We start from the raw sequence: 27,409 nt of genomic DNA, 5'->3' as shown, positions 1-27,409 counted from the left end.
AGCACTGACATATTTGAAAATTCTGGCATTAAATAACATCTCATGCTAACAATCACCCCCTTCGATATGAGATCATAACAGCTCCATTAGCTTTGAGTACGATAGCCTGTTTTTGTTCTTACTTATAGTATAGCTATTATAAAATCATAATATCTAAGAAAGGCCATTAATTAGTGCAGGTTAGTTATAATCGTACCATATATTTTTTGACCTAGTTCGCCCATCTTCGAATTGGGATATTCTTGGACTTATTGTTTAATTGTAATTAAGGTTAATAAGGTTAATTATTGTAATTAATTAATTATTTCTTTCGTTACAGTAGCTGGTAAATTGTAACTGCCTGCAACCCAAGTCAAAATATGATTGGTTTAAGGAGTAAGCACTCATTAAAACATTGCACGCATCCGGTTGTGTGCTAGAGGATACTGAAAGACATGATATGGGCTAGCTTTGTCTCTTTTGTCATGAATATTTGTACATTTCTAGATTATAGAGGCATAGCTGTTAAAAAACGTACTAATTTTCTTAATACAATACTCAACAAATACTAATACACACTCCTAGTTCGTTACGAGGGTCATTGGATCTGGAGGTTCGTGTATACATTACTAAAGGGTCATTAGGAAAGGTCTGGAAGATGAATGATGATGGAACGAGCTCGGACTGCAAGCAAAATTATGATCAGTTCGAAAATGAGACGTCTGCTGAAATGCTTTAGGTCTTCAGCAAAAAAATGCGCTGCGAGCAAGAAGTTGCCAAAAGTTGTTGCTAGAATCGTGCTTAGCTTAACCACCATGATGGTACCAATCTGCGCGCGCTTGTTGCCTGTGGCAACTACAGAGACCGTTTAAAGTTATTTATTTGCCTATGAAGACTTGGCAATAAAAATTAAAATTGTAAATATTGTCTTATCCTGTGAGCTTGTCAATGAATACTTCGGCATTTTTGTTAAAGTTCGATTGGTCTGCCTTGCAATGGCCCAAACAGTGGTGCCACTTAGGAAGCTGACAAGGAAGCCGCAGGATTGAGTCATATGAAGATCGAGATAATTTATTTTACATTAAAATAGTTCTGCTTATTTATCAGCGACTATCGCACGCAGAAAACAAATAGTTATAAATAGCAATCAACTAAAAGGGCATAGCTACATTGGATCTATTCATATCATTTTGCTTTTCAACTACCGAAACATATCTTAAGCATGTTATGACACCATTGTTGATGGTTTTTAATGTTCGACATTCATTTTTGAAACGGAAATAGTTACCGAATTAACGTAGAGTACTTTTTGTATATATCAGCAATAAAACTACCATTTTAAGCGGTTCACGCAGATCATAAATGCTATACAGGGTAAATCACTTATTATATTGGGATTTTGTGATTGTACTAGAATTGTTTTGGGCCATACACCCACATATGGAAAAATCTGGCCGAAAATTTCAATTTTAAAGATATATATCCAAACAAATTTAACTTATAATCGTCGATGCATCAACGTAAACACAACTTTGACATCAACAGTATGCGCCACGATTACTTGAATGTTGTCTGGGGCAGTTGTTACTTCATTTTGCTTAGCTCAACTAGTAACTATTGTATATTGCATTTGTTTAAAAATAACGACAGTAGCATCTGTAGCCTCCCTCAAATCAATGTCATCAGCAACGCATGAAGGATATGCCACACGTCTGGCTCTTGAATTTCCCACTCTATCTCTTTAGTCTTCATCTGTAAATACGGCTTCGTTTTGGGAAAACGCACCTGTCCTTTTCTTAATCCTTACGAAAATCAAGTTCCGGATGATCCGAATTTACACACGACGAGGAACAATATGGGTGCTGTTTCCCACAGTCAACTTGATCACAACAATGCCTCTATGGGTCTCATGGTTAGCCACGATTAGCAAAGATCGCTTTTGTAGGGAATATTCGAAGACCGTCATGAACTGCTTAAGGCAGTCGTCGAATACTTCGTTTGTGATCTATCCAAACGGGTTTGTAAAACTTTAAGTCTACCACAGGTACATTCATTAGCGTGTGTTTCTTGGAGTCAACGATATAAGTAAATAATCATTGTTTCCATTTGCAAACACAAAGACGAAGGATTCCACGTTCTTGCTATTTTTCTTGAACAACGAGTTCATTCAATTTAGGCGCTTTTCGAACACGGATTAGCGTAGGAAGGAACACCTCATTTAACTTAAAGACATGGTCAAACTGTTTGACTCCACCAATGTCTTGAGGTTATTGAAGAAGATTCTGACCGGACCGGTGTTTAAGCTCGTTGCACGTGCAAAGAGTACGTTTTTAAGTTACCACAAAAAAAACTGACCATGCCGTGCTAAGAAAGCCACCACCTAACTTTTCTTATATTCTGGCAGAGATGTCAACAATCCGGTACGTTTGCAATCAGTCCCGTTACAAACCGTACGCAATTAACTTAATTTGGTGCACGGTATAAGCTCGCATGATCCTTGTGCATTGGCTAGGATACAGTGTTGATCCAGTGTCTTCTGAGATACATTCAACGCATGACACGAACTAACATTTGTTGAAGCAAGCTCACTTGGAGTATCGGCCTCTGCGGCTTTTTCCAGTCACTGCACCGCGGTCTTATTCAAACGTTATTCGTTGCCTCCTTAAAGAACAGGTTCCATCGGCAATACGTCTTGGACAGTTCTGGACGACCTTGTGTCCTTGTCAGTCGGCTTCGTACGGACGCATCATTTTGACTCCACTAGCAGATATTCACCTTCTACAAGACAAGGCAAAAGATATGACCTTAGTTAATCCTCCATAAGCAATATCAATAACAAGCATCGAAGAAAAGTGGGTTGTTTTAAGTGGTTTTCTGACGCATAGAATATAGCGCCAATGAACAGTCTGCCATGTTCAAGCTATTTAGGAATGTGACGCACTAAAAAATTTGATACATTTAAAATTATAGATTATAGTATATAATATAAAAAAATTAGCTTGTAGTAGGCGACACTGGGCAGTCTCGAGGGCCTTCTATGAAAACAGAGCTAAATCAATTTGCCGAATAAATCCAAAACACTAAGTACGCGCCAAGAATCTTAAGGAGCGTGACATATGAACTTCTAGCAGGTTGAGAACCTCCTGTGGTCGCCTGCTACATAGAGCTTAGGCCGGATAAATAAGATCCTTCAGCCATATAAAAGTGTCATATACTAATTGCAATATTGCTTCTCCTCGACGTTGCACTACGAAGATATTGGCTACGCAATTTCTTTCAAGACGATCCTAATTATGGCACCTATGCAATCAAACAGCTTAATAGCCACACATAGATCTCCTAACTTTTTTGCACAATTAACTATCGATGACGTTTAAAATTGGCCCAGAGACCTCTAAACCCACCCTAAATGAGCCTTTGTATCGTATGCGACTAGATGGGTCGATACTATTTTGCCTAGTTACACAAGTAAATCAAATTTGGTGATTTGTTCGACATTTTGATTAAGCATAACATTTATATACTCTTCAATCTGTTTTGAATAGTACAGCTTTGGGACAGGCGGAACTGATGGTAATTGAGTTCGTTACCTTGTTTCTTTATCCTGCAACAAATAAAAGCAAAATAATATTTAATTGTCCCGGATAAACAAAAGTTCTGATATATAGTCGAGAAGGGCCTAATAGACTAAACTGCGTACGTCTTTAGATACGTGTGTATCTAAAGACACGAAATATTTTATACTATTTGTTTTTAAAATCAAAGTTTCCATGTCTCAACAAAAGTGTCCTACACAGTCCACCGCGACCCATACGACGCAGATACCAGTCTTTCGAGGCTGAGCCCTTTTCGCCCCGTGTTTCGGCGCCGACGAACTAGTGAGCTACAAGCTGACTCTGCTATCGGCACCGATGACTGTAACGAAGGCAATTTGCCTCGTCGGTCAGGTCTGTGACTTCTGCGTTCCCGATCTCTGCCTTTTTTTTTACCACCAAGCAAAAATCGGGCGAACGAACAGCTGACCGGTCTCAGGGTGTAGCGTGAAGCGTTGGGTCACTTCCACAAGTTTAATTGGGTGTGGGTTCTGTCATTGCAGAACAATTGAGCGGAATTCGACACTTAGCCGGAGCTGGTAGGGTTCATATAATCCAATCGCGTTCGAATTAGCACTTTGTTCTTATTATTTTTGTTGACCGTCATAATATGTACGTTTCATACGCCAAACACTTACCATTGTCACTCAGTGTTTGTTTTCGAGAACCTGCGACCACATAGCAATATGAGACGGTGTAGAAGAGTCCGCTGGCGGAATCCTATAATCTCCCAATTGATGATCGTTTTTTCTTAACTCTCCACTAATATTGAGAAGGGTAGCGAACATTTCGCAGGTTTCTTGCTCGTCCAATGCTATAAATCAGATAGTAGATAATTAACTTTATCTTATATCAATGGCAAATTCTAGACAAAGGCACACTCGCTAAGCTCTCATTAACATTTTCGAAGTACGAAAACATATCCCAAAAGCATCGAATATTATAAATCTGCCATGTCTGATTTGGTCTTTGGGCTATACAAAAGCCAATTGTACGGACTGCAGTGAATATTCACCTCCACAAGGCGCACACCCAGGTTGGCATCCTGAAAAGCGTTGTCGTGTAGCAGCTGGCGTCAACACTGTGAACATACTCGACGGCTTCAAAGAAGCGTTAGCGAACGGGAAACTGCTGAGAGATCAGACGCATTAGACTCAGCTGAAAATCGTGACTTCGGGAAAAAATTATGGATTCGAATGTTGAGACGATGATAGTCTCTTTCCATTTATTGCAGATTTATTAGATGGGAATACTACAGGTAAGAGTAACTACAGTGTTTAAGCCTTTATGCAGCCCTAGAGCTGTGTTGCATAGCTGCAGATTCGTGTGCAGTATGAACTATGTAACATGCACAATCGGCCACAGTAAACGAGCGACCATAGTCAAAAATATAAACATGTATTTTGTTTATTACTATTAATTGGTTATATATGTGCATACGTGGGTGGCGGGTCTGTGGCTTGGAGCGCTCTGCACACCAGCTGCACAGGATTGTGATTGCCTGTATTTGTAATAGCGCGGTGAATCTCCATCAGAAGGTCCAAGTATTTTTCCGGGCCTTTAGCAGCTATCTTCCAATGACGCAAATCCCGAGCAAAACGTAACGTAAGCGATATCTCGTAGCAAGATAAAATCGAATTTAGCGTCGTCGCGATAGTCATTACATAATGAAATCCTGTACACAAAACGTAGAGCCATCAGATACGACAATGGCAAACTGTGGATAACTATCAATATAAATCAGCATTAATAACGAAAGCACAAGGTTTTCTGTCAAAGTGTTTCAGTAATGGAAAAAAAAGACACACTTTATCGATCGTTTTTTACCTGGCGTGTGTTACGTTCTACACGAATCAATCACCAACCTGGAGAACGAACTACAGTGCTTCCATTCTCTTCTACAGCAGAAGAGAGGATCGCTGTCAGTGAATCAGACGAAACGACTCCCATTTCTCGAAGCTGCACTAGCTCATTCAAGGTGACAGGCTCCGTAGGAAACTGTTCCTGACGACTGGTTTCTACACCGTGAGGCAAGTGAGGACATGTTGTGGCCTGACTTGGCAGAGTCTCTCCAATACAGCCTTCTTCACTGGCATGACGACCTTCACCGCGTGCACAGCAGTTATTCGACGTGTTTAGTACGTCAAAACACAATACAACAGGTAGTGAGTCCATGAATGACAACCATGCATGGTAAACGTTATCAATTTCACCAAAGATGCGCACTGTGGGTATATGGTGCGAGGTATCTGACCGGAAACCGCCCACTGTGAGCCGAGTGTTGGTCGCATGCATTAGTGCTTGGGCTTTAGTTTCTTCAGTGCCAAGCACAAAACCCAGATGTTGGGGTGACACCTCGATGCCCAAATGTACGATGGGAGTTGGTTTGTTAGGTAGCAAAAATGCAGCCAACTGCCGGAACCCTTCACGGATTCGCTCAAAATTGGTTCGACGCCCACGAACGGTCACGACCGCGCAAAATTCCTCCATTGGTAGCCAGATTATGGTCATACTAAATTCGTTTTGAAGGGCCTGCAATTATTGCCACATAATCGTGCCGTCCCTAACTATATTGTTTTCAAAAGTTTTATGTAACAGACGCTCGCATGAGAAGGCCAGTTTAGATGATATGATATGATGAAGATTACCGAATAAATATGTACCATTAGAAGTATTTATTATGATTATTGCATAACGCGCTGCTCCGAAATATGACATGCTTTTGGGTTCTTAAAGCAGCCGGATGCTTAAACTACTAATTGTCAGTATACAATAATTAGGGGCAAAAATTAGGGTATCTGTGAATTACCTCAATTCCTTGTTTGAAGCTTGGCTTCAAGTCCAGTGTTCTTCCGTCTGATGACTCAGACCAATCGACAACCTTTCTGTAGTCATCTTGCTCGACTACAAACGCCAAGGAGATCGGGAGCCGTTCACGGATCTTCTGGCGTGCTGCAAGAACACCGGCTGACGGACCCGTTACGGATACCTGCAAGGTTTCGATACATTAAGTTTAGATTGCAGTCAGTATGTAGTTTGTAGATTAATTAACTAATACCACCCTACGTTTCCTTTATGGACACCTTCACTGAAGGAAACTTTAGATTTGCTTACCTGCGACACTTACAATGGATAATATCGCGGGCACAGTATTCTCCAAAAAACGAAACATGTGGACAGACACTAACATAAGTGACTAATATGGGTGATGAGATTTCGAACCCACGATACTTTCGCTTTGAACAGGTACATAGGCAAATCAGCCGCTATTCTATTTCCGACAAACCTTCTTACAAATGAGAGACCTACGAACCTCTGGTTCATTTAGTGCATACCTGGTTGCTCTTTTCAGAATGGTTATTTTTATTTGAATCAGGGAAGTGTACATGGCATCCAGTGGCACGCATTATACTCTGACTTCCTCTACCCATGCGGCCGATGATGAACGAATGATCCGAAAATGACACATCCATTTTGAGCATTACCCGGCTTTCAGTAGGGATCTGCGCAGCAAACAAAAATATGGAGATAAACTATTAACGTTTGAAGGCGTCACAGCGAAATAAATTAAAAAAAAATATAGTATAATTGTCTAAATACCTGAATACCAATGCGTACCATATATGGACCATGCGTTAATTGGCTCTAGCGAGATATCGCCATGCGCCTGGGAAAGATCCGCACCGATTTATGTGTTAGATGCTTTCACGGAATAATTTCTAGCCGCGGGCATATACAGCACAAAAACATCAACTCAGCTCCGTTGTAATGGGTTTTACAGCACTTGACTCTAGTCGAGTCACGGTGGTACGAACCTTATGGCTTTTCTAACTATTAGCACGATGATTTTCAAAATACTTACTCCACTTTGCAGACATTTGTTGAGTTCCTCCCGAACAATATCCACCTGTTCCTGAGTGCCGGAAACCCGAAAAATTACTTGGCGATAGTCAACCCTTCTGCTATCATTAGCCACGATTTCTTCGGGCCTAGCAGCAACGGTCAGAGTTTGTTGCTCGGGGATTGAAAACTGCTGTTGTGAAGAACGACTACTGTAAATTGTTGGCTGTCTAACATCTATTGGCGTTGAATTTGGTGGGAATGTTGTCATCGCAACAAAGCTGGGTGTCGTTGCCGCTTCACAAGATTGCCTCAGTTTACCGGCTTCATTACTGCTAGGTCCTATTGAATAACTTCTCTTGTGGTAGTTGTCACGACAGCTGTTATTGCTGACGTGATTGAATAAACAAGACGATTGGCATAAAACGTTGTTGAAACTTGGCAACACGCCCGCCGAAGAAGATGGTTCAGCTTTGTGAAGGGACGTTGACCGTGGAGTCGACGGCGCTGTTGATGATGATGGTGGTGAAAGATTTCCGACGTTGTTAGTTGAATTAAGGCTCTGGCTAAGGTGATTTTCCTGAAGCCTATTACTAGGATAGGTGTCAACCGGACACGAGTGCAGCGCAGAATAACATTGATTGCTGCGTCGAGTTGAACACTGGTCCAGTATTTCCACTATGAGTCCGCCAGATACACTTTGTAAGTATGAGACTAGCTTTTGGCCAAACTCAGCGTCTGAAAAGCAATATATTAACAGCGGATAAACGGACAAAGTAATGACTACACAATATAACATATGAGATCGTTTCCGGTTTTTTTTTAATTTTGCTATTTTTTTACAATAATTCAATTAATTTTTAATGGTTATTCAGAAAATCATAATTACCATGGAGCTGAAAATCGAATGTTATAACGTTGGTTGCTTGAGCGTTACACAGGAAAATAGTTTGAGCACTTACGAACGTTTGCAATAATAAACAGTCGTTTTTCAGCTATTACTACTAAATCTAGTCATTACTCTATCGAAGATCTGCTCTTCGAAAGCAGTTGCAGCTGCAGTAACAGAACAGCCCTTGATCATTTTGATCGTCATGTCCAGCCAAGACAATCAAGGTGATTATCAGCTGCTTTACGTGAAGAGGATGTCTAAGAGAAATTTTTAAAAAAGGCTTTTTGATACTTGGCCCACTTCCGTTATGAAGTGCTTCACAACCTTCAGCTCTGAAAAGAAATCTCAATGGGCCAATTGATGAGAAGTTAGATAGCGCACTAAAGTTAAGTTAGTATTGTTCGATCAAAATGTAGCCCACCTTCTTTTTCCTTTATGCAGTTGTTTCTGCTGAAGCCAATTCGTCAAGCACTTGAAAGAAACAAGTAGATCCACAAAAACATCAGCAAACCTGCGATTCATTCTCCTTACACTGTGTCAATATGACGTTGTAAAGTAGATGTAAGAATTTGCACACAAGGATTTAGCGTCCTAAGCCAAATGCAATAGACTGCACATAATCGTACAGACGTCAACATATATGCCTTAAGCGGGCACAATTATAGTGGAAATGAGAAAAAAAAAACAACGTTACGTTACTTCTATAAGTTCATCATAAACTGTTTTGTTTGCAACAAAAGGGACTAACAAGCCTCTGCTGGATTCTACCCGTACTCGCGCCGCTGCCTTAGTCTAAGCGAAATTAAAATGCGCCTTTTACGTCAAAGACCGAAACTGATCAAGTGGCCATAACACGAAAGCATTGCAAACTCATGAATAGACGCTGCTCTGAGTAAGCACTATTCATATACTACGTCGACATTGCAAAGCGAACTCCAAATTTAAACTGTTTCTCCTTTAATCTGACACTCGTTATCTTTATCGACCTTCTATACATTCGACCCTTCCAACAGTCTACTTGAAATGTGGTCGTATAGTGTCTAATCTAGTAGTAGCGGTATCGGTACCGTAAAGAGTAGAGCCTAACTTAATTCAGCGTTTTTACTAAAATCATAGATTTGCATGTGTGCGCCACGGCGCAAACAAATAGAAACTGAATAAACAGAACGTCTAAACATCTGCTTGACAAGCATCAAGCGGCTAACGTAGCCTATGTTGTACTGTCGATACGCTGAAATATGTTTCCCAGCCTAGGTAACTTGATATCAGCCCAAAGCACCTCGCCATATTGTCTAGCCACGTGGACTTTGATAAGTATAACGGTCGATGCAACCGTAATGTTATTGAAGCACTGCATCTATCCAAGTAACTAGTTCTGCTTTTCTCAAGTTATTGAAACAATTGAGGAGTGTGGGTCGGCTGAGAAACGCTTTTCGCATCACGTTACTTTCCTGTTGATTGAGAGTCAGGAAATGATGCTGAAGTGGATAAAAGTCCCATTTATCATCTGTCTCGTCTTAGAGCCACTGCTTATATAATGGCTATCTGTGCAAAAAAGTTTCCTCTTCTCATGTACAAATAAACTCAGCCGCGATCCATACCTCGATAGCAATCCATGCACGATACCTCGGATTATCTATGATAAGCACAGTTTACTTATACTAAAAAGACCCGAAAGAAAGATTTAAAGACAATTTTAAATAACCTAGTAGCTGGTGGCAAACGGAGTCGGCAATTCTATATTTAGAAAAGAATCTCGTTCTTGTCGAAAATGATGTAGAAGAGGCATGCTTACAATAGAAAAAGTCTCCACTTTCTAATTGGTCTGCCTGAAGGAATCAAGGTAGTTTTTGTTTTCTCGTTTATACACACCTGTTGTAGCCTTGTCCTGCTGTAGATTTCCCACAGCATGAAAAGGCTACCTACAACTACTTTCTTTCCTGGACCAACTCTCGACATGCTGTACTTTATGGTAAAAGATATCTGTGAAAATGCCTTGCGCAAACGCCTAGATCCGAACGCTCGACTTGAGTTAGGTTATTAAAACAACATCATCGCTGCTGCCTCAGTCATCACTATTGGTAAATCTGAAGAACTGATCCGGTCTTAATTTATTCGAACTAATCTCATCCCAAACCATTAGTAGGCTTAAGTGTTATTATGACATTTGCGCAGACAAAGTACGCGCGCGGACTCTGTAACAGAGCCTACGGAGACTGGAAAGTCGGAAGTGTAAAGGCACTTCAGTCCTAGGGTTGGCCAGGAAAAAGATGATAACGGTGTTATTAACCAGTTGCATAATAACTAATTCTTCTAACAGTGTTCTATGCGAAGCAGTATTAGAGTGAAGTAGTCTTCCACATACCATTTGCGAATTGGCTATGAAACTTTCGAGGAATGTTGATCTCTTCAATGACCAGCTGACCCGGGTCGGTCCTCCTCGCCATCTTTCAATGACGATGTTAATAACGATGCTTAGAGGAAACGGATATTAAGTCACTTCGGACTAAAGATGATTTGTCAGTCTAGAGCATCTTGCGACATGAACATCGTAACAAAGGCCAGCTTGCTGCGCTACGTTTTCCTTTTGTTCTAGTATTTGCATTGACTCCGTTGAGTTGTATTAGTCTGACAGCAAGTTTCTTTAGCAGCTACGGTGGCGCCACGATGTGCGTGCATAAATATCAACTACGAATTGACCCTCTCTCCTTTGTAGGACCGCCTTATTACTTTTTACAAAATAAACAATACAAAGAACTAGAACGCGTATGAAATCCAAACGACTGCTCTTAAGTTTAAATCTATGGCGGGAAACATCGTCTCACTGACAAAGTTGATTAGGCGCAGCAAAGCTGCCATGCAGATCCAGTAGACTATACCTCGTCGAAAAACATCGATATGTGGTAAAGATAGTTGAAGTGACCGTCATTTCCTAAGATTCAAATAAAGTAAAAATCTCGACCGTATATACAAGGCTAAACGTAGCGAGAATGTTTCTCCTAATCATTACCGTATACACAATATATGCTTAAGATGATAAATAAGTACTCGAACTGGAAACATGAAGCAATTTCTTTGTATTATTTTTATTATTGTAATATAGTTGGGGGGTTCATATGGTAACAGGCCGTTTTCGAAATTATCGACGCTGATTATAGATGCTTCTAAATGACGACGTCTTCTGGGTTATAGTAGACGCATTCTCGTGTGCAATTCTGAATGAAATATGTCTCAAGTATTCATACTAAAACATTCTGAAATAGAATTATACGAGACTCAAGCATACTTTGTTATGATGATGTGATTGATAAATTCTTGGCAACAGAGCGTCCTTACCTACATGTCATCACAGGGACCTGTACAAAAACTAATTGCGCTAAAATTCTGGGCTAATAGGTTTAGAAAATGATCGCACACTATTTGAAACAACCACGTTCAATTGTATTTAATGCCTTTTCGAAATTTACAGTACGATGCCTTTCGGAGTAACGCGTCCGTGGCACTCTGCACACGGACACGAAATTGTCGTTTGTCGTGTTGTTCGTGACGTCGTCATATCGAAATTCGCCAGGTACACATCACTGCTTGTGGGAAACGAAGTGACCTCGACGACGGCCTGGAAGATTACTGGAGCCGTCCCGATGCATGTTACTGTGTAGGCATAGTGTAACGCAATTGTGTTGGAGGACAATTAGAGGAAGGACGATTGCGTTCTCGCTTGTCGATAGGTTGGTTGGTTGGTCCGACCCAAGTTTTGTGGGTATCGACATAAGTAGCAGCCACTTAAAAATTTATTTGGAGCGCTTGTCTGGCCGTGCTGCTTTCTACAATAAAACCACTCAGACACCCAAGATAGAGGGAACGCTCGCTGTCGGTAAGCGTTGATTGATAAGCTACTTTTCGTAAAACGTCATGATCCAAAGCCAAACAGGCGCTTTATACGAAACCGGTTTATCATACTAGCCTTTCTATCGCGACGACTGGCACCGTAACATCGTTAAAAATATGTGCAATGATTTGATTTACCTTCTTTGTTTTTCTAGAGGGGAAAGATACTCGTAATAATTGTTGCTACATTGATTGCAATTTTATGCAAAATCCAAACATGACACCCCATCAGAAATGTTATCAGGCCAAATTAACAAAAAGAAAATAAGTACCTTAGCACTGTTCGGCCAATATTTAGGTCAATTCGTTGTCTATATTGTTTCTATTTTCTACAGTTAATCTATCAAGTAAAAAGCGGGTAGATTAATTTTGCATAGAGCAAATTTTTGGTCTTTTTGGCTTCTTCATTGAAACTTCTGGCATTTTTCAGTAAATTAAAAAAAAAAATGCCGAAATATCTTTCGCCGTGTCAACTTAGTTTCGTTACGGGCATTTCTAAAAATTGACCTAAATGGCTTAACCACTGCCAGAACAAATTTTTATTTCATTGTCACATGTGTATGAAAGAAGTAAATGTTTATCAGTGTTTATGTATAAGAACGTGTCGCCACAGCTCGTACAGATCTGTCGATTGATACTCGTACAAGGGACCATATGCGACGTGCGGGGCATTTTCCACCTTTTCTTACGTGTAAATTTAAGACGTGCTTCAGTTCAGCTCTACGCGACCTTCTCACCAATATTGAGAACAATCTTTCCATATGGTCTATTTTGTTAGGTTTTGCTGAATTAATTTCTTACCTATGCTACTATCTAATTATATATATATATATATATATAATAATCATAGGCTTATCTTATCAACTTCGAACTTCATGGGAACTTTATTAGGTGTTTCATATTATACCATCTGTCTCACACTTATTTCATATGATGTTTTTACGATACGGAACCACCGTATTTTCTTTACTATTGGGATCTTTAAATTACCAAAGTTGGACATGTTAGCTTAGTAATTTTATTCCGACGCGCTACCTGTTTCGCTATTAAACACATTTTATTTGAAACAAAAACAGTGCCGAACATGAGCGCAGTTGTCAACGAGCCAATCGTAGTTTTCATAATACCTGCGCGGCACTGCTGGCTGCCTTAATGTTTATAAAAGGGGGAATCAAGAAATCCCCCGGTAAAAGTATTTAATTTTCCGCGCAGATTTTTCCAGGACGAAATTCTAGTGACCCGACAAACACAGCCCAATTCGTCCCTTTTTTTTGGTCCTAAACTTAGATTTTTACTAGTATGTAAATTGTCCGTACGATTATATGAACGTCATTTATACCGTACATTCAGTAATGTTGTACAAAAACAAAGAATTGTTTGACGTCGTAAAATAAAAAAATAACATCTGAACTGTCACACCTATTACCAAAAATCACCAGCTCGATTTGGAGAAATTAACGATTATAAAATTATAGCTTTTACGGATCTGGGTTTGTTCTGTACAACAAACCGCGCGGTAGCATGAGACCTGTACTGATACTGTCTTGGTAGTACGCCTAGGTACCGTAGCCGAAATTCGGTAGCAGGTGGATAAAGCAGTACTAATACCCTTTCAGGCATGGCGACCCAATTTGCGGCCCAGGTTACTCTTGCACAATCGAAATTTAAGTGATTGAGATAGCGTGGGATCGATTTATTCACAAAAGTGTTTTGTGAAACATCTCGTCGTCAGCATCGTCTTGTCGGTACGATCAATAATAACATAGTTTATTCTACTTGATAGAGTTAGACGCGAAGAGATTCGCCTCACATACACACAGCTACGCGCTAAAAATTAGCAAAAAACCTCATGAAATCGGTTGATTGATGAAAAAAGCCTGTACAATTAATTACCGAAGAGGTGTGTTGACAGACAAATGTGTTGTCGTCCATTATTGCCGTGAAAGATTCCGTCAGATAGATAATGTGCCGGTAGACTACCCTTACCGATTGATACCTACGTATATAACTCAAAACCAAGTACTACTTGGCTTAATTCAATCGTCAAGGCATCTGGCGCCTACAGGCTTTTCTAGCTGCGGAAAGCATCATGCAACAATGACATTTGAGGTATAAAACGTGTAGTACATCGACGTTTCCCCTCAAACGTTCCGATCTGTGTGCATCTGTTGTTTGGTGCAGTGTGCGGTTGTTATATATTGTAGATCAGCTGATCGTAAAATATTGAGGGGGAGCTCTTGGTTACGGTGTCCATTGGTCACTAGATGAGTAAGGAAGAAAGTAGCTTCCATACGTAGCTTTCGTAAATGTTACAGATGATAGGTTTACCTGTGTTTACGTACCCAAAGCGATCCATGACTAAGTAGCATCTCACGCTAACAGTTGCCTCTAAAACATGTTGGGTAGTACTAACGGCTCCATAAACTTAGGTTCAGCACTATAACGAGGCCTGTATTAAACCAGCTATTTGCCATTGAGTTATTACTGCAAAAATCTACGAAATTAAAAATTCTTTGCATTCATAGTAGCGTACTGAGAAATCTATTTCGAATGTAGTTCTTGGATTAGACCCTAAGAGCATGTAGTGGTGCATATAATTTACAATATATGTAATACTTTGTGAAGTTAAAAACCGCATTGTCCTTTAAAAGCACCGTCCTGTAATTATTAGGAAAAATAGCCGACGTTCTATAGTGGAGCTCCTTTAAGCATTTACGATCACGTTATAAAGAATTTATACCACCACAAGAAACAGAATTACTCATCTTTCGTATAAAAATTAGTTTTACATCATGTTTTTTAATTTGAATCTTTACCGAGGCAGTGAAATTCATCTAGTGATAGCACAATAAAATCTGCGGTTTTTTTAGCTCGTCATAATGCTCATGCTGAACAAGGTTGCATTTCCGTTTCTCAAACACTGATCAAATATATGTACCTATATGACAAGAATTATATATATTCTTAATTTCCTTACCCCTTTCAACCTTCACGCTGCAGAGGTAGCAGAAGGAAAATACGAAATAGTTGTTTTATGTATCAAATGGTAAAACAAGTTGATTTAGAATCACTAGATCGTCCAGAAATCTTTTTACTCTAGTGGAAGTTACTTGCTTGCGAATAATGTTTCAGATAGTGTCCTATCTATAGAAAGCCATGCGATGCAAGCGAGTAGTACTCACGAGGAAGCGCTATAATGAGCTGGCCATCATCCAGGCAAAGTCTGCGTATAGCTGTACAATTTGAAATTTAGAACCCGATATCACCTTCCGCTAATCGTGCACAAAAATCATAGTATTGAGATTAGTATAGGACAAGCATATTCTTAGATTATAAAAATGTTTTTTTAATAAACAATTAAAAAACAAACAAAAAAATACTTTGCGTCGAAGTGTCTAGTGTTCTTTCATCGACTGATCCAGACATCAACGATCAGTAATCATCGTGCTTCACTACAAATGCTAAAAAGACTGGAGACGCGAATGCTTTGGTGCGTCGTGCAGAGACAACCCGTGGGCCTGTTATATATATTTGCAGAAGATCGGCAGATAGGCTCAAGTCTCAGCGAACGTGTACCTTAACAGATAATTTCACTGTATGTTTTCTTGTAGATACTTCACTAGAAGAAAAATTTAGGCCTTTCATAAACTTGCAACAACACCTTCAAGGATTCTTACGCAATGCGCCACAATATCGACTAAACGATTCGAAGGGGCACTATTAGAAGCATCTATCGAAGCTGGGGTATTTGAATCATATGCGATTATAAACTTAGTTTGCCAGGACGTAAAAGCTGCTTCATTTCTTAGGAGGAACTTAGCTTACGAGAAAGAAAACTATGAACTATGAACTATGAAACTATGTAGGAGAGTCTACATGGCACCCAGTAACACGATGTATGATGTAACGATGACCCGAGAATAAGCTTTGCATTGTAAACACTATCTGATAGACGCTAGCGAATTGGCGTTTTTGAGGCAAAACACGGCGCAAGTTAGCAGAACATCAGCAAAGAGTAATGAACTTCGTGAAATATATAAACACACCCTGGAAGAAGACAATACCAATGGTGCTATCGCACCATCTTATTGAAGTCTAGATAGCACAAATGCTAATTACAATTTGTTGTGTTAGATAAGTTTTCTAGTCAGGACACTAAAGTTTATTACCAGTCACTGCCATTCTATTTGGCTCCCAGACAACACCTGCTTGTACCCAGGTGTCAAAGCCCGCCGACTTTCTTGCTAAGAATACCTGTCATTCGTTTAGCGTGGAATCGGCTAGCGGCGAATGCCAGGATCTGTGTCCTGGGATCGGAAGCCGATGTTGTTTTTGATGCATCTGACATTGTACGAGTTGATAATCTCTTACCTCTTACTGTCGGCACTATGATTGACAATGACTGCTGGCCAAGTGCTTTTGCAGTAACTGTTAGTAACGTTGTTCGGTGAGGAAAGCGGTTGCCATGAGATAATTTACCAGGCTGTATCAGGAATGTTAGGAATTGAAATTAGTGCCGCTGTTGATGCTGGCGTCGTCGGCAGAGAAATAGGATAATTTTCGTCGATGTCAATGTAGCTGACGCTGGCTGATCTTCACGTTGCTGTTATAGTTATGATTAGTCAAGATATATTGGCAGGGTGAGAGCCAAATAGACGCAAGGTTTTGTGATGAACTGGCATGTTGACGTGGCTCTGTGAGATATGGAACCACCTTCTGGTTCCACCAAATTCAGCTTTAGGAATGAAGATACGTGAACAATAGGGGGAAAAAAGCGATAACAACAAGATCATATGTAGCTAACTGACGTAAACTCTTTACGCTTTGACAGCTATAGGCTTAGTTTTTGATCAATAAAACGAAGATTTCTAGCAGATCTAAAATTATATACGACTTCCGGCGGCCTTAAAATCTAATGGAACAGTGCTATGGAACCAGTGAAATCTACCTAATAGCGACGTAGTGTGCCCCTTTACAATTGCAGCATTATCGTTAGCATTTTTGCTCGTATAAGGGCGTCGTCTGTGCCAGGCTTCGATGATTCGTGTGTATCAGAGCAAGGCTCTCACATACGTACTTAAGCTCATGACTTCATCTGTAAAAGTAGAAGAAACATGTTTCTCTTCAATTCAGATCCAAATATACGATTGACGTAAAACCGGCTTAAGGCAATCAGTTTTGCTACCGTCCGCTTTATCGCGACGCTTCAATAATTTCTTGCTCTTATTTATTATTCAAGAAAGACATACGACAATGCCCATTTTTTAATTTATGACTATTAACGAATTACAGGGAAATTAATTTAGTAATTCATGAGGTAATCTAATGGAACAAGGAAAATGCCAATAGACCTACAGCTTTTTTCCTAAGATACGCATCTATAGAATCGGCATATTTATTGATTAAAGTTGACCGGCACTTAGTGAAATCATGATCTAATGTGCAACGTTATGATACTACGAAGTATCTCACATAACGACTCCTTCGTAGAGTCTAGATAAATGATGTTTTAACGCACGCACATCTTCATTGGAAACACAAAAGCAAAAGATAGAAATGACTGTTATTTTGCTGCTGTTATAGTCAGTTCTCTGATTTTATATTGTATTTAATATTGTTTTTAATCTACAGTGTCAGTGCAGAAGATCGCGTGGTATAATATCCCGGCTAGAGCCGCACAAATTTGACCTTTTTAGTATAAGAAAAATCTCTGTAGATTTTGAGTAAAAACGATAATACTAATTATATTTAATGACCTAAAAAGCTGAAGCGAAAAAAAGGTAAGTGAAGGTATTGAAGTCTATACGGTACTGATAAAAAATTTTTGAATTATACGAGGTTCTCTTCGGTAAGTGATGTTTCTTATTAAGACGTTAGCAACAAAATTGGATTTAATAATAATCCTCAGCTTCCTCTAAAAATACTTTACTATCGCTAAGCGGAAGTTGTAGCGATAATTTGCTAAAAAAATGAAAAGGTAATGGTTACACGGATGATACTAGGCAAAGCAAATATCTCGGATCATTTCAAATAAGCACAATCAATAAGAAGGTGATCCATTTAAGAACCCTTACAAATTGTATATGATGATATAAACTATAGTGCAGAACTTACGCCTATATCGAGAGTTTTTGTCGTACGCGAATTAGTATGTTCCCTAATTTATTAACGTAAATAAATCATATGTAGTTTTCATGGATAAATGTGACGACACGATTTTGTCTTAATCCCGATGGGAATTTCAACTCCTGAAGTAATCCCAAAACGACAGAAATCTTGTGCGTGTCATTAGGGAACTCGGAAAAACAAACATTTCGCAGAATCTTGGTGCGTTTGACAATAAACGGAGCGACTCTTGTCGCCATCTTTGACCTTAAGAACGGTTCTGAAGGGAAACAGTGAATAGGTAGGTTATCGAAGTTCCGTCTTCCAATATGACTACACGCTATGTTCTAGTAATTATGTTCTATCTATCTAATAATCTTATAACTTTAGTAACTGAGGTTGCGTACCGTCGCATGAGTTCCGTGAGCAGGTTAAGTGGCTGCACACTACATAAACATGATTTAATGAATATCTCTGCGTTTTTGTGAGATCGCCCTTTCACAGAGGTAGCCATTAGCAATTCTCAGTGTTATGTATTTAAGCTAGCAGCGAAGCTGAAAGATGGCTACAGAAAGTTATTGAACGAGAGAAAAAAAGAGCCTTGCCATGTCCATTTTCTCGCTATCATATTCATAGATGATATAGAACTTCATAGACTTCCATAATAAGTGAAGTCCGTTGTTCCCACTCGGCACCGTTGTTAGCGCCATTTCCAAAACCGATGTGTTGAACAAAACATTCCACAAAATTCCAAGATCAACTGAAAAATTTATTTTTGTTTTTAGCTTCCAGCTATTCCAAGAGTTCAATGTTAAATGAATGTTCGTCTTGTCGAAGTTATTATGAATTAGCGGTAAGAAACTTTGTCAATTGTATAACAGGACAAGATTATGTTGTGATGTACATCCGAAAACACTGCAAGATATTTTTACAGGACTGTAACAAACCCCTTTGATGGTCCAACAGACATGATGTATGTTACCACCTCGATGTGTGTAATTTGTGACGTTTCGAAGTGGATTCCGGTATCAATTTTGGTACAAAAAAAAATTAGCCTAAAATTGCTTTGACAAATAAAACTTTTTATGTTTCTCAATTACGTAACGCCGTCTAAAAACTGTCATAAGACTGTTGTCTTTCGAAACGAATTAAGGTGCTGATTAGTGCAGAGGTGTGGCGCTAGTTACCCAGCTGATCATTACATCATTTTAGTCCAACTTGATCATTACACACTGTCTATTAAAAGTGAACAAAGTGACTTTGATTGCCGAGAGAAGGATCTTAATCGTCTCGATGCATAGTACTCTGTAAGCCTCACGCAAGAACATTGTGCAGAAAGACCTGCTACAGAAGGGATATCGCAATTCAGATCTGACGGTAGGTGGGTTACCCTGATCTAAGACTTAGGGCCACAACGTATCTGTGAAAATGTTTGGCCCGAGTGTGGGGCCACTTATTTATTTATTGTTAACATAATAGCGATCAGGTGAGAACACCTAAGCTAGGTGTCAGCCTGTGCTGTATTTGACGTAATAAAACGAGCGTTCAGCTACGAATATCTGGTAGAAGCGAAATACGCTATCTGTGAGTGCTGGTTTGCAACGAGTGTACAACTGAAGTTTTGCACCAAAGGGAACGATGGCTGGCTCTGATAGTCTTAATATCGTCAGTTTGCCTTAAACCTATATTTTACGAAAGATAACGATTTGAGTGAACGTTTGTTGGCATTTTAGTAGTTTACGTAGCATTTACGTAGCAATCTACGTTAAACTCATGGATATTGCTTTCGTGTATCTCTCAAGATCGTCGGACTCACAGACGTGGTGTTTAGTGGTTACGGAATTTTTTTCAGACCAAGTGGCTGTTGCCAGGATTATGTCTCGTCTCGAACGAAATTTCTTTGCGCCGGAGGTACGGGAGCCACGTCACGTATCGTTCCATCCGTCTCGTAGTAATGGGAATATGACTGACATTAGCTGCCTCTCGACATCTGCGTATCTACTACAGTACCACATGGAACACAGAGATTACTTTAGTCGAACGGCGTCAGCTAATCCACATAAAATGGACCTTAGTTTTGACGAGCCAAGCAAACCCTTGCGCAACGTAAGACAGCGGAAAGAAAAATAAGTTTAATTTTCGATGAAATTATGTTGGGAAAGATGAAATTGATTTCTCGTAGATGGAAGTTGTAAAAGGGTTTAGTTTAGAGAGCGGTGATTTTATCATGGATCTTTACATTTGCCTAAAATACATAAATCTCTCGTGACCTCGAACCTTATGCAAAAGTGTTCGCAGTGTAACGCATTAATGGTTAATGTGAATGATCGAAGTTAACAAACGGTTAATTTAGTAAATATCATTGATTAAACTGAATCAGATGTGTGTTTTAGACAATGTTATGAAGCTCGAGTGTATGCGAATCTTGTTTTTATACCGCATGTCTCCAATACAGCAGGGAGTCTCCGGGGAACGGGTGACCCTGAAGATGGACGTCTCGTTTTCTGATCATTCATTCATTATTGGCCGTGGTGGCAAAGGAATACAAGGGGTAATGCGAGAAACTGGCTGCCACATACATTTTCCTGACTCCAACAGAAATCACCGCTCTGAAAAAAGTAACCAGGTACGAATGTGCTATATTTCAAAATATTATTAAATAGAACAAGAAAATGCTGGGTTAATTAAGAATTTGTATCCGGAACATGTTTTCTAGGCCAAGTGCAAAAATGGCACTTGTGCCCTTAACCTGGAACCGGACGTCGTACGCATGATGAAAGGACGGATTCATTAGAAACCTGTTTCGCTGTTATTAGGATTTAACTTTATTTATTTAAGTGGGTATTTCGTTCGTTTAGGCATCTAAGTAACGATTCCGATGTTAATAGAAAAGGCTTTTTAAAAGAATTTAGGTAATTTTAGTCGTACTTTTGATACCCTCGGAACCACTGAAAGATTCTATCAGGACAAGGGAACTTCAATGAGCTATTTCTTTGCGCCAGATGAGGACATGAAAACCTTTTTATTTAGGTGTCTGTAGCGGGACCACCTGCTGGCGTAGTTGCAGCTCGACAGAGAATTCGCGAGCATCTGCCGATTTCTTTTGCGTTCATGGTGGATAAGGATGATTACAGGAGGGCAGTGACTCCATCTGAGTCAGCTTCTAAAACAAAACTGGAACCGAAAGCGAAAGTTAAACATATGATCGAGGTACGAGTGACTTTTTTCAACGCCTATATATAATCGAGAACTACGAAAACAATGTAAAATGGCTATTTTATTGTAGGCTCTGCAGAACGAGTTTCGTATGACCATCACTTGGTTGCCTATGGAGAACTTTTCTTGTGCGATGGTCACTGTGCGAGGGAGACAAAGTAACTTTGAGCGTATTCGTGAGGGTCTGCGTCGATTGACAGCTTTTCTGCGGCCTGGACAGCCACCGCCATACGTACACCTCGGCATCGAGGTATCTCCACACCATTTAAGCTTCGTGATGGGTGCTGGTGAAGTGAAAATGAAAACGCTGATGCAAGTCACGGGTACGGAGTTCATTATTCCCCCAATTAGATCTGACACGTCCCATCACATACCCACAGTGCGGATCTTCGGCGAAGTTGACAATGTTTACCAAGCGTGGCTAGCATTCATGGACCTTCTGCCGGTCGTCCTACATATCGATATACCAGATACGGTCGAAGTATGGCGTGGGCGAAATTTCGAGTACCGGGATCGTTCCGGCGAACACGTCCATGATACTGAGGCAATAAACAATGGGGAGCAATCGGCGCCATGGCCGTTATCTGGGCCGATTGGGGATCGTCGTCAACAACAACAGCATCGTCAACACCGTGCTTCCACGGATCACCTGCAAGAGCTTCGCGAATTCGTGTCGCCCGAAGTGCAGACCACAGTTGCCCTCAATGGAACGGAGTTGGACGGGGACACTGGGGTTTTGAATCCTGGTAAGAGAACTAAACATGGTTGCTAGTGGTGGAAACATCGCTTTTTTCTACAAGTATAGCACGTATTTCCGCAGAGCGTCGGCGCTTGTACCGTTGTACATCAGGCTTTTCAGTCGCATGTTAAAAAGTGAAACCTGACTAAAACTCATGTTAACCTTATGACAAGTGTGTTCGTCGTTCCGACTCTTCGGGCTCCGTCGGCTTGGCACCACCTCGGCGAATTTTTATCACGCACCCGGTTTATTCGACGTTTTAGCATTTCAATGTTTTTTTTTTTTTTTTTTTTTTATGTTCTGTACAGTTTTCCGCAGGTTGGCCACGTCGACAGACCACCTGAACTCAATGCTGCGCAGCTACGATATATCATTGATGTTACGGTTGGGTCGTGATTCGCGCCATTGGAGAATGGTGGCTAAGGGCCCTGAGAAACACGTCGACTTGCTCATCGACGTCTATCGAGCGATCAGGGATTCTAGCCACGATCCAATCGCTTCGATACGCAATGCACTCCTCGTAACACCGATGAAGTAAGTTGAACATTGAACGAAGCGGCAGACAAACGTCGCTAGCACCAAGTCAAAACGCGTTGTCTTAAGCTATTTTTCAAGCCGGGTGGTTAAGTTGAAAAAAAGTTGCTGTTTTTATCATTTAGATTTAGAGAATCTGTAGATTGTCCACATGAGTGGTAATCATATTCATATGAGACAAATAGTTAGCTATATACCATTAGATGCAAAAAGCTCCTGAATTACTATTATATACGGATTTAATCGTGCAAATCTTAATTCGAGCGGGTAACTCGAGCTATTATCGGTTGCTATTTCCATTGTTTTCCTTGGTATTGTCAGCTCTTACTGTATGGTCCTGTTAGAAGCCTCTGCAAGTGAACGACTGACGACATACTCCGAACACAGACTTTACCTTACCAAATCGTTTATATAGGAACAGAATTTCCTGTGATTATTCTAGCGAAAGCCGAAGTCTTACGACGCATTCGTGGTAGGACATCGGCATTCCTTATATTTGCAGAGGTTAGCAATGGGTATTTTGCAGGTATCTGCACAAACATTATAAGCTCTCTTGGTTATATACGATTCTATACGATGTTAATTTTGTGACAAAGCAGTGAATCTTATGATAGATTTATGACTGACGATGGTTCTACATGTATTAAAAATCAAATAATTGCCCTCAATAACAATTTCAAGGTAGATAAATGAACGCAGGGTCGCTCGCTCGCCCGCCTCTTGCTGAAGTTCCGAAGAATAATTTATTTAAATAAATTATTCTTCGGATAATGTAGATAATTTAATTAATATTAGTATATAATAATTAAGAAATAATTATAAATACTTAAATGGCCCGTGGGAGAGGATTGGTGACATCATGGCTTTAGAAAATGTAATTTCAGAAAACACTGATGTTTATCTTTGCAGCAGTTTTTCGTTGAACTCCCCCCCTGCCCATAGTTTTCCGGCGTTCTCCTCGTTAATTCGAAGTTCGAGTTTCAGCGATGCGCGAACGAACTCAGACGAGATACGCCTCAATAATGCTACTTGGTCTTCACGGTGTTCATCAACAGCGTCCTGCCACGGCCGATCGAACCACGATCTCGGATGTGTTCCCTGCGAAAGTAAGTCTACGTGGGTCCTGTTTTTGTTTGATTTACTTCGGGTGTTAGACAGGCACTAACGTGGAAATTTCTGGGCTTCGTTTGATTGCCGCGGCTGAAGTTTGGTATCGTTTCTAGAACTTCTTCATCGTCATAAATATGTCAAAAGTGTATTCCACAAAGGTTTCCAACACGTTAAATGGTCGTAGCTCGTTACTGGCGTTCAGGTGTGTCAGAACTTGGCCTGACTAACCACTTTAACATTACATTAAGTTAAACTATATTTAGCATTCCTATAGATCTTCGTTTCTTAACAATTTTCCTTCTTTTGTTCTTCTTCTTAACCACCAGATATGCGATTTTGGCTTGGCTTAGATAACTATTTGCAAATTTTATTTTTAATGAGTTCTTAATCTCATGAACCGAAATAAATTTATGATTGCAGTGCTGGGATCACAAGAAACTTGCGAAATGTTTGCAAAACTGCTCAAGATCAGTAGGGAACTGAGCAGTGAAGGTCCAGCGTTTGGTTACTATACGATTACCCCTTCGTCTGGTCTCAATGACGAACAGCGTCGTTCTAGCAGATTAGTTACAAATAACAATGGTTGGTATGAATCATTTTGACCTCTGTAAGTATTTACTTCAATAATCTTTATTAAATCATAGTATACAATACCCACTTGCTAACCTACCGAGATGCAAAATTCAATTTTTAACTAAAAGCTATAGGCAGATCATATACGAATTAAATCTAAATCGTGTTTTAAGAAGACAAAGTTGGTACATAGATTAGTAAATACATTAGGTTTTGTCTAGATAAGTCCACACATTTTGAAGGGCGGCACCTCGCGCCTTACGCACGTCACGATTTTTATCGTTCTACGTGATTCATTGTATGACGTTTACTTAGGTTTCGGTGTTGTGCTCAACGGTACAATGCGTGTGTGAATAAAATAATTCAATGTTACTTAATTTCCAGAAACGCTGTTTCCATCGACCCCATATCGTTACTCCATTGAGTACTTCAATCATTATTTTGGAGGACGGTATCCGTCTACCGGTTCCCGCAATGGTAGTAATTCCACGCTGCACCACGGGGGTGTCCACAACGCGAGCCCCGTATGTGTTCTTCAATTTTCCTCCAAAGAGAAAAATAATGAGGTTCAAAATGACGTCATTGTTTTCAGTTTTATAATTGGCGACCTAAAAAAATGCTCTTTAACAATCTCCGGTGCTAGTCAGGTATTATCCAGATTCAGAAACCCAACCCACGGTTGAAAGAACGATCATCGGTGTAGCCAACTGGGCGAGAAAACCTGCTTTTATCCACCCCTCACATTTAACAAGCTTTGTGTAATTACGTCCATAAGACAATTAAACGAAATACGTCATTCCCTAGTCTCTAGAAAATACCTCTGTATACAATCTTCGTACGTACAAACGAACCCCCCGAAGTCAGCGTTTTGGTTACCCATAATCTGCTACTGTTATAGAAAGGAAATGTAATCTTGTATTAAAGGTAATGTAATCAAGTATTAAAGTACAAATTAGTGAAGAACGTGGCTTCGGCAGATTGGGTCAGGGCTATCGATAGAGGTAACGAGCGCGCGCAAATTGCTAACCATTAACAGACTGTCACTGATATATTCTCTCGTAATTTTGGTTGTGTATAGGGTTTTCATCATTCTACCGGATCTGGATCCGAGTACTCGCCGTGGAACGGGGTATCGTCGTTTGACCTCTCTGTAAACAACGACTCTGCATCAAGAGGATTGTACTCCTATGGAGACTCACTGGGAGCTTCCGGTCGCGGCTCCATTTCATCATACTCGATGTTGTCACATAACGAGGTTAGGAATAGAGCAAAAAAATAAGGATTCATGGAAAAACATGGGGAGACTAGCGAGAGAAATGCAACTTCCGTGCGTCTGGCACAGCGCGGGATTTTATGTATGTTGAACTTGTTCAATAAATGTTGCCGTTTTTCTTTCAGGAAGCCGGAAGTGCACACCGTAGGACCAGTGAAACAATTTACAACCCGGCACGCCAAGGCTGTAGTGGAAATCTAGAAGTTTTCCCACATGATGGGCGAGGTGATTGCCCGACAGTCAAAGAGTTTGATGCAGCCCCTGGAGCTGGCAGAGACCATCGCTAAATGTAGCTGACGCTGGGCCAGTGACGAACGTGCAAACATACATACATATGAAACGTACGAAGCTGGTCGTCGAATGTGTGAGTTCGCAAAGGAAATCTTGTGGAACCCCAGATTATCCTGGAACCCCAGATTATCCTTACACATCCTTCGCGCATCGACCGCACTCACCTCTACACTGCTATTTCCATAGCCCACGAGACAATCTTTTTGATAATTTAATTATTTTTGTTACTTAACATTCACCTACATAACCCTGCCGACAGAACCGACTACCAATGATTAAGGAAAGAGATCTCAGAGAAGTGAACCAAAACACGGCCTGACCAAGTATTTAGTATATTTATATTATTGTGGTAACGTAAACAGACAATTTGAACTATATATATGCCTCTTCGGTATTTAAACACAACAACAAGCCCTTGTGAATGATTCCAACAATTCTATATAAATAGGGGCAAACGAGTACAGATGACGTAACATCATAGATGATTAATTATGTAACAAGGGACTGCAGCGTTTCAGGAGCTACCTCCCAAAAACCAAACAAAAACCTCAGATGGCCAGAACTTCTTTCAAAAATCTTCGGAAATTCCTTCGAGCTTTAAAGCTTAAGAAAAAAGTGAACAATTTGTAGAGCGGACCTCCTTCAAGGGAAACACGGCTTTGCGAGTATTTATACCTTGGGAAAGAAATAGGCATAGCCCAGAAAGATGAAGGCCAACATACAGGCATGAACAGAATATAACTTACATAACGATATTCATCGTTACTACTCAGCGACAAATTGCTATAGCAACAAAGGCATAATCATTTGGACATTACATTAGTATACGATTGCTTATTCCACGATATCTGCCGATTTAACCTGATGTGACCCGATAAAGCGATGCAATACCAACACGAAAAAGACGAAGATGTCAGTCGTATACAAATTTCAACAGCAATTATAACGCCAATTGCAAAAAACAAAACAAATCTAACTTAACTACCAAAACTTAATCAGGACAATTGGACCGGGAAACGTACAGGACCATTTTACGACAGGAACAAATAAAGATGGCATACGTTCAGCGTTTATTCGTTTTAAGAAAGTTTCCTAACGTTTATGCTACATTCTCAGTCGTAGTGCACAATGTATTACGGCTGGAAAAGTAAAAAAATAAAGACATTCGATTATATACTTAAGCGCGAAAGAGCTCGTATTTTTTTAGTTCAGTTACAGCCCCGACAAACATTATCCCCGATTAACGCGTTTAGAAATTTCTCGAGCGAAGTGGTTTTCTATCCGGACGTCGGATTTTCAGCGTTGCACATAATGGTGGATGCTTCGTTCTACGGTAGAGTCATCATGTCACACTCGTGTCAATCTTACAAAAGCAA

At 40.1% G+C, this 27,409-nt stretch overlaps 2 protein-coding genes across 16 annotated transcripts in view; one reads left to right on the top strand and one right to left on the bottom strand.

The window, feature by feature from the left end:
• LOC111245042 (uncharacterized) overlaps positions 1-27,170 on the top strand; it is a 36,274-nt gene extending 9,104 nt beyond the window's left edge. For 2 of the 10 annotated variants that reach the window (XM_086980286.1, XM_022792790.2), the window contains 11 exons: positions 11,774-12,178; positions 20,150-20,403; positions 20,753-20,923; positions 21,328-21,507; positions 21,584-22,259; positions 22,561-22,786; positions 23,696-23,892; positions 24,317-24,478; positions 24,854-24,993; positions 25,548-25,724; positions 25,868-27,170. In XM_086980286.1, coding sequence (XP_086836412.1) covers positions 11,950-12,178; positions 20,150-20,403; positions 20,753-20,923; positions 21,328-21,507; positions 21,584-22,259; positions 22,561-22,786; positions 23,696-23,892; positions 24,317-24,478; positions 24,854-24,993; positions 25,548-25,724; positions 25,868-26,029 — 2,574 coding nt within the window. In that variant the 5' untranslated portion in view covers positions 11,774-11,949 and the 3' untranslated portion in view covers positions 26,030-27,170. Of the gene's footprint in view, positions 1-11,773; positions 12,179-13,808; positions 13,938-19,398; positions 19,675-20,128; positions 20,404-20,752; positions 20,924-21,327; positions 21,508-21,583; positions 22,260-22,560; positions 22,787-23,695; positions 23,893-24,316; positions 24,479-24,853; positions 24,994-25,547; positions 25,725-25,867 lie in introns of those variants that run through there. The other 8 variants (XM_086980288.1, XM_086980289.1, XM_022792793.2 and 5 more) reach the window with 8 other exon arrangements.
• LOC111245043 (uncharacterized) lies at positions 1,025-10,962 on the bottom strand. Of its 6 annotated transcripts, none has more exons than XM_086980295.1 (9): positions 10,670-10,961; positions 7,435-8,150; positions 6,908-7,075; positions 6,382-6,561; positions 5,438-6,104; positions 5,013-5,139; positions 4,588-4,703; positions 4,211-4,386; positions 1,025-2,757 (listed from the first exon to the last, which is right to left on the bottom strand). In XM_086980295.1, exons 1-8 carry the CDS (start codon positions 10,749-10,751, stop codon positions 4,220-4,222), a joined length of 2,223 nt encoding a protein of 740 aa, XP_086836421.1. In that variant the 5' UTR covers positions 10,752-10,961; the 3' UTR covers positions 1,025-2,757; positions 4,211-4,219. The 6 variants fall into 6 exon arrangements, 4 of the variants coding, with proteins under 4 accessions (XP_086836421.1, XP_022648533.1, XP_086836422.1 ...); XM_022792798.2 differs by having other exon boundaries at positions 5,013-5,247; positions 10,670-10,960; XM_086980296.1 differs by having other exon boundaries at positions 4,588-4,700; positions 10,670-10,960.
• Positions 27,171-27,409: the final 239 nt, after the last annotated feature.

The sequence above is a fragment of the Varroa destructor genome, unplaced genomic scaffold, assembly GCF_002443255.2.
Source record: "Varroa destructor unplaced genomic scaffold, Vdes_3.0 BEIS01000002.1, whole genome shotgun sequence".
NCBI lineage: Eukaryota > Metazoa > Arthropoda > Arachnida > Mesostigmata > Varroidae > Varroa > Varroa destructor.
Note: the sequence above shows the minus strand (reverse complement) of the source record. Positions and strands in the feature narration are given on the sequence as shown.

What these genes read in the sequence shown, in the direction of transcription:
- LOC111245043 (XM_022792798.2), bottom strand. Translation starts at nt 10,751, where the DNA reads ATGGCGAGGAGGACCGACCCGGGTCAGCTGGTCATTGAAGAGATCAAC. An exon ending in CACTGTAGTTCGTTCTCCAG is followed by an intron (nt 5,248 to 5,437) that starts GTTGGTGATTGA and finishes TTTTGTGTACAG; the next exon opens with GATTTCATTATGTAATGACT. An exon ending in GCCACAGACCCGCCACCCAC is followed by an intron (nt 4,704 to 5,012) that starts GTATGCACATAT and finishes CTGATCTCTCAG; the next exon opens with CAGTTTCCCGTTCGCTAACG.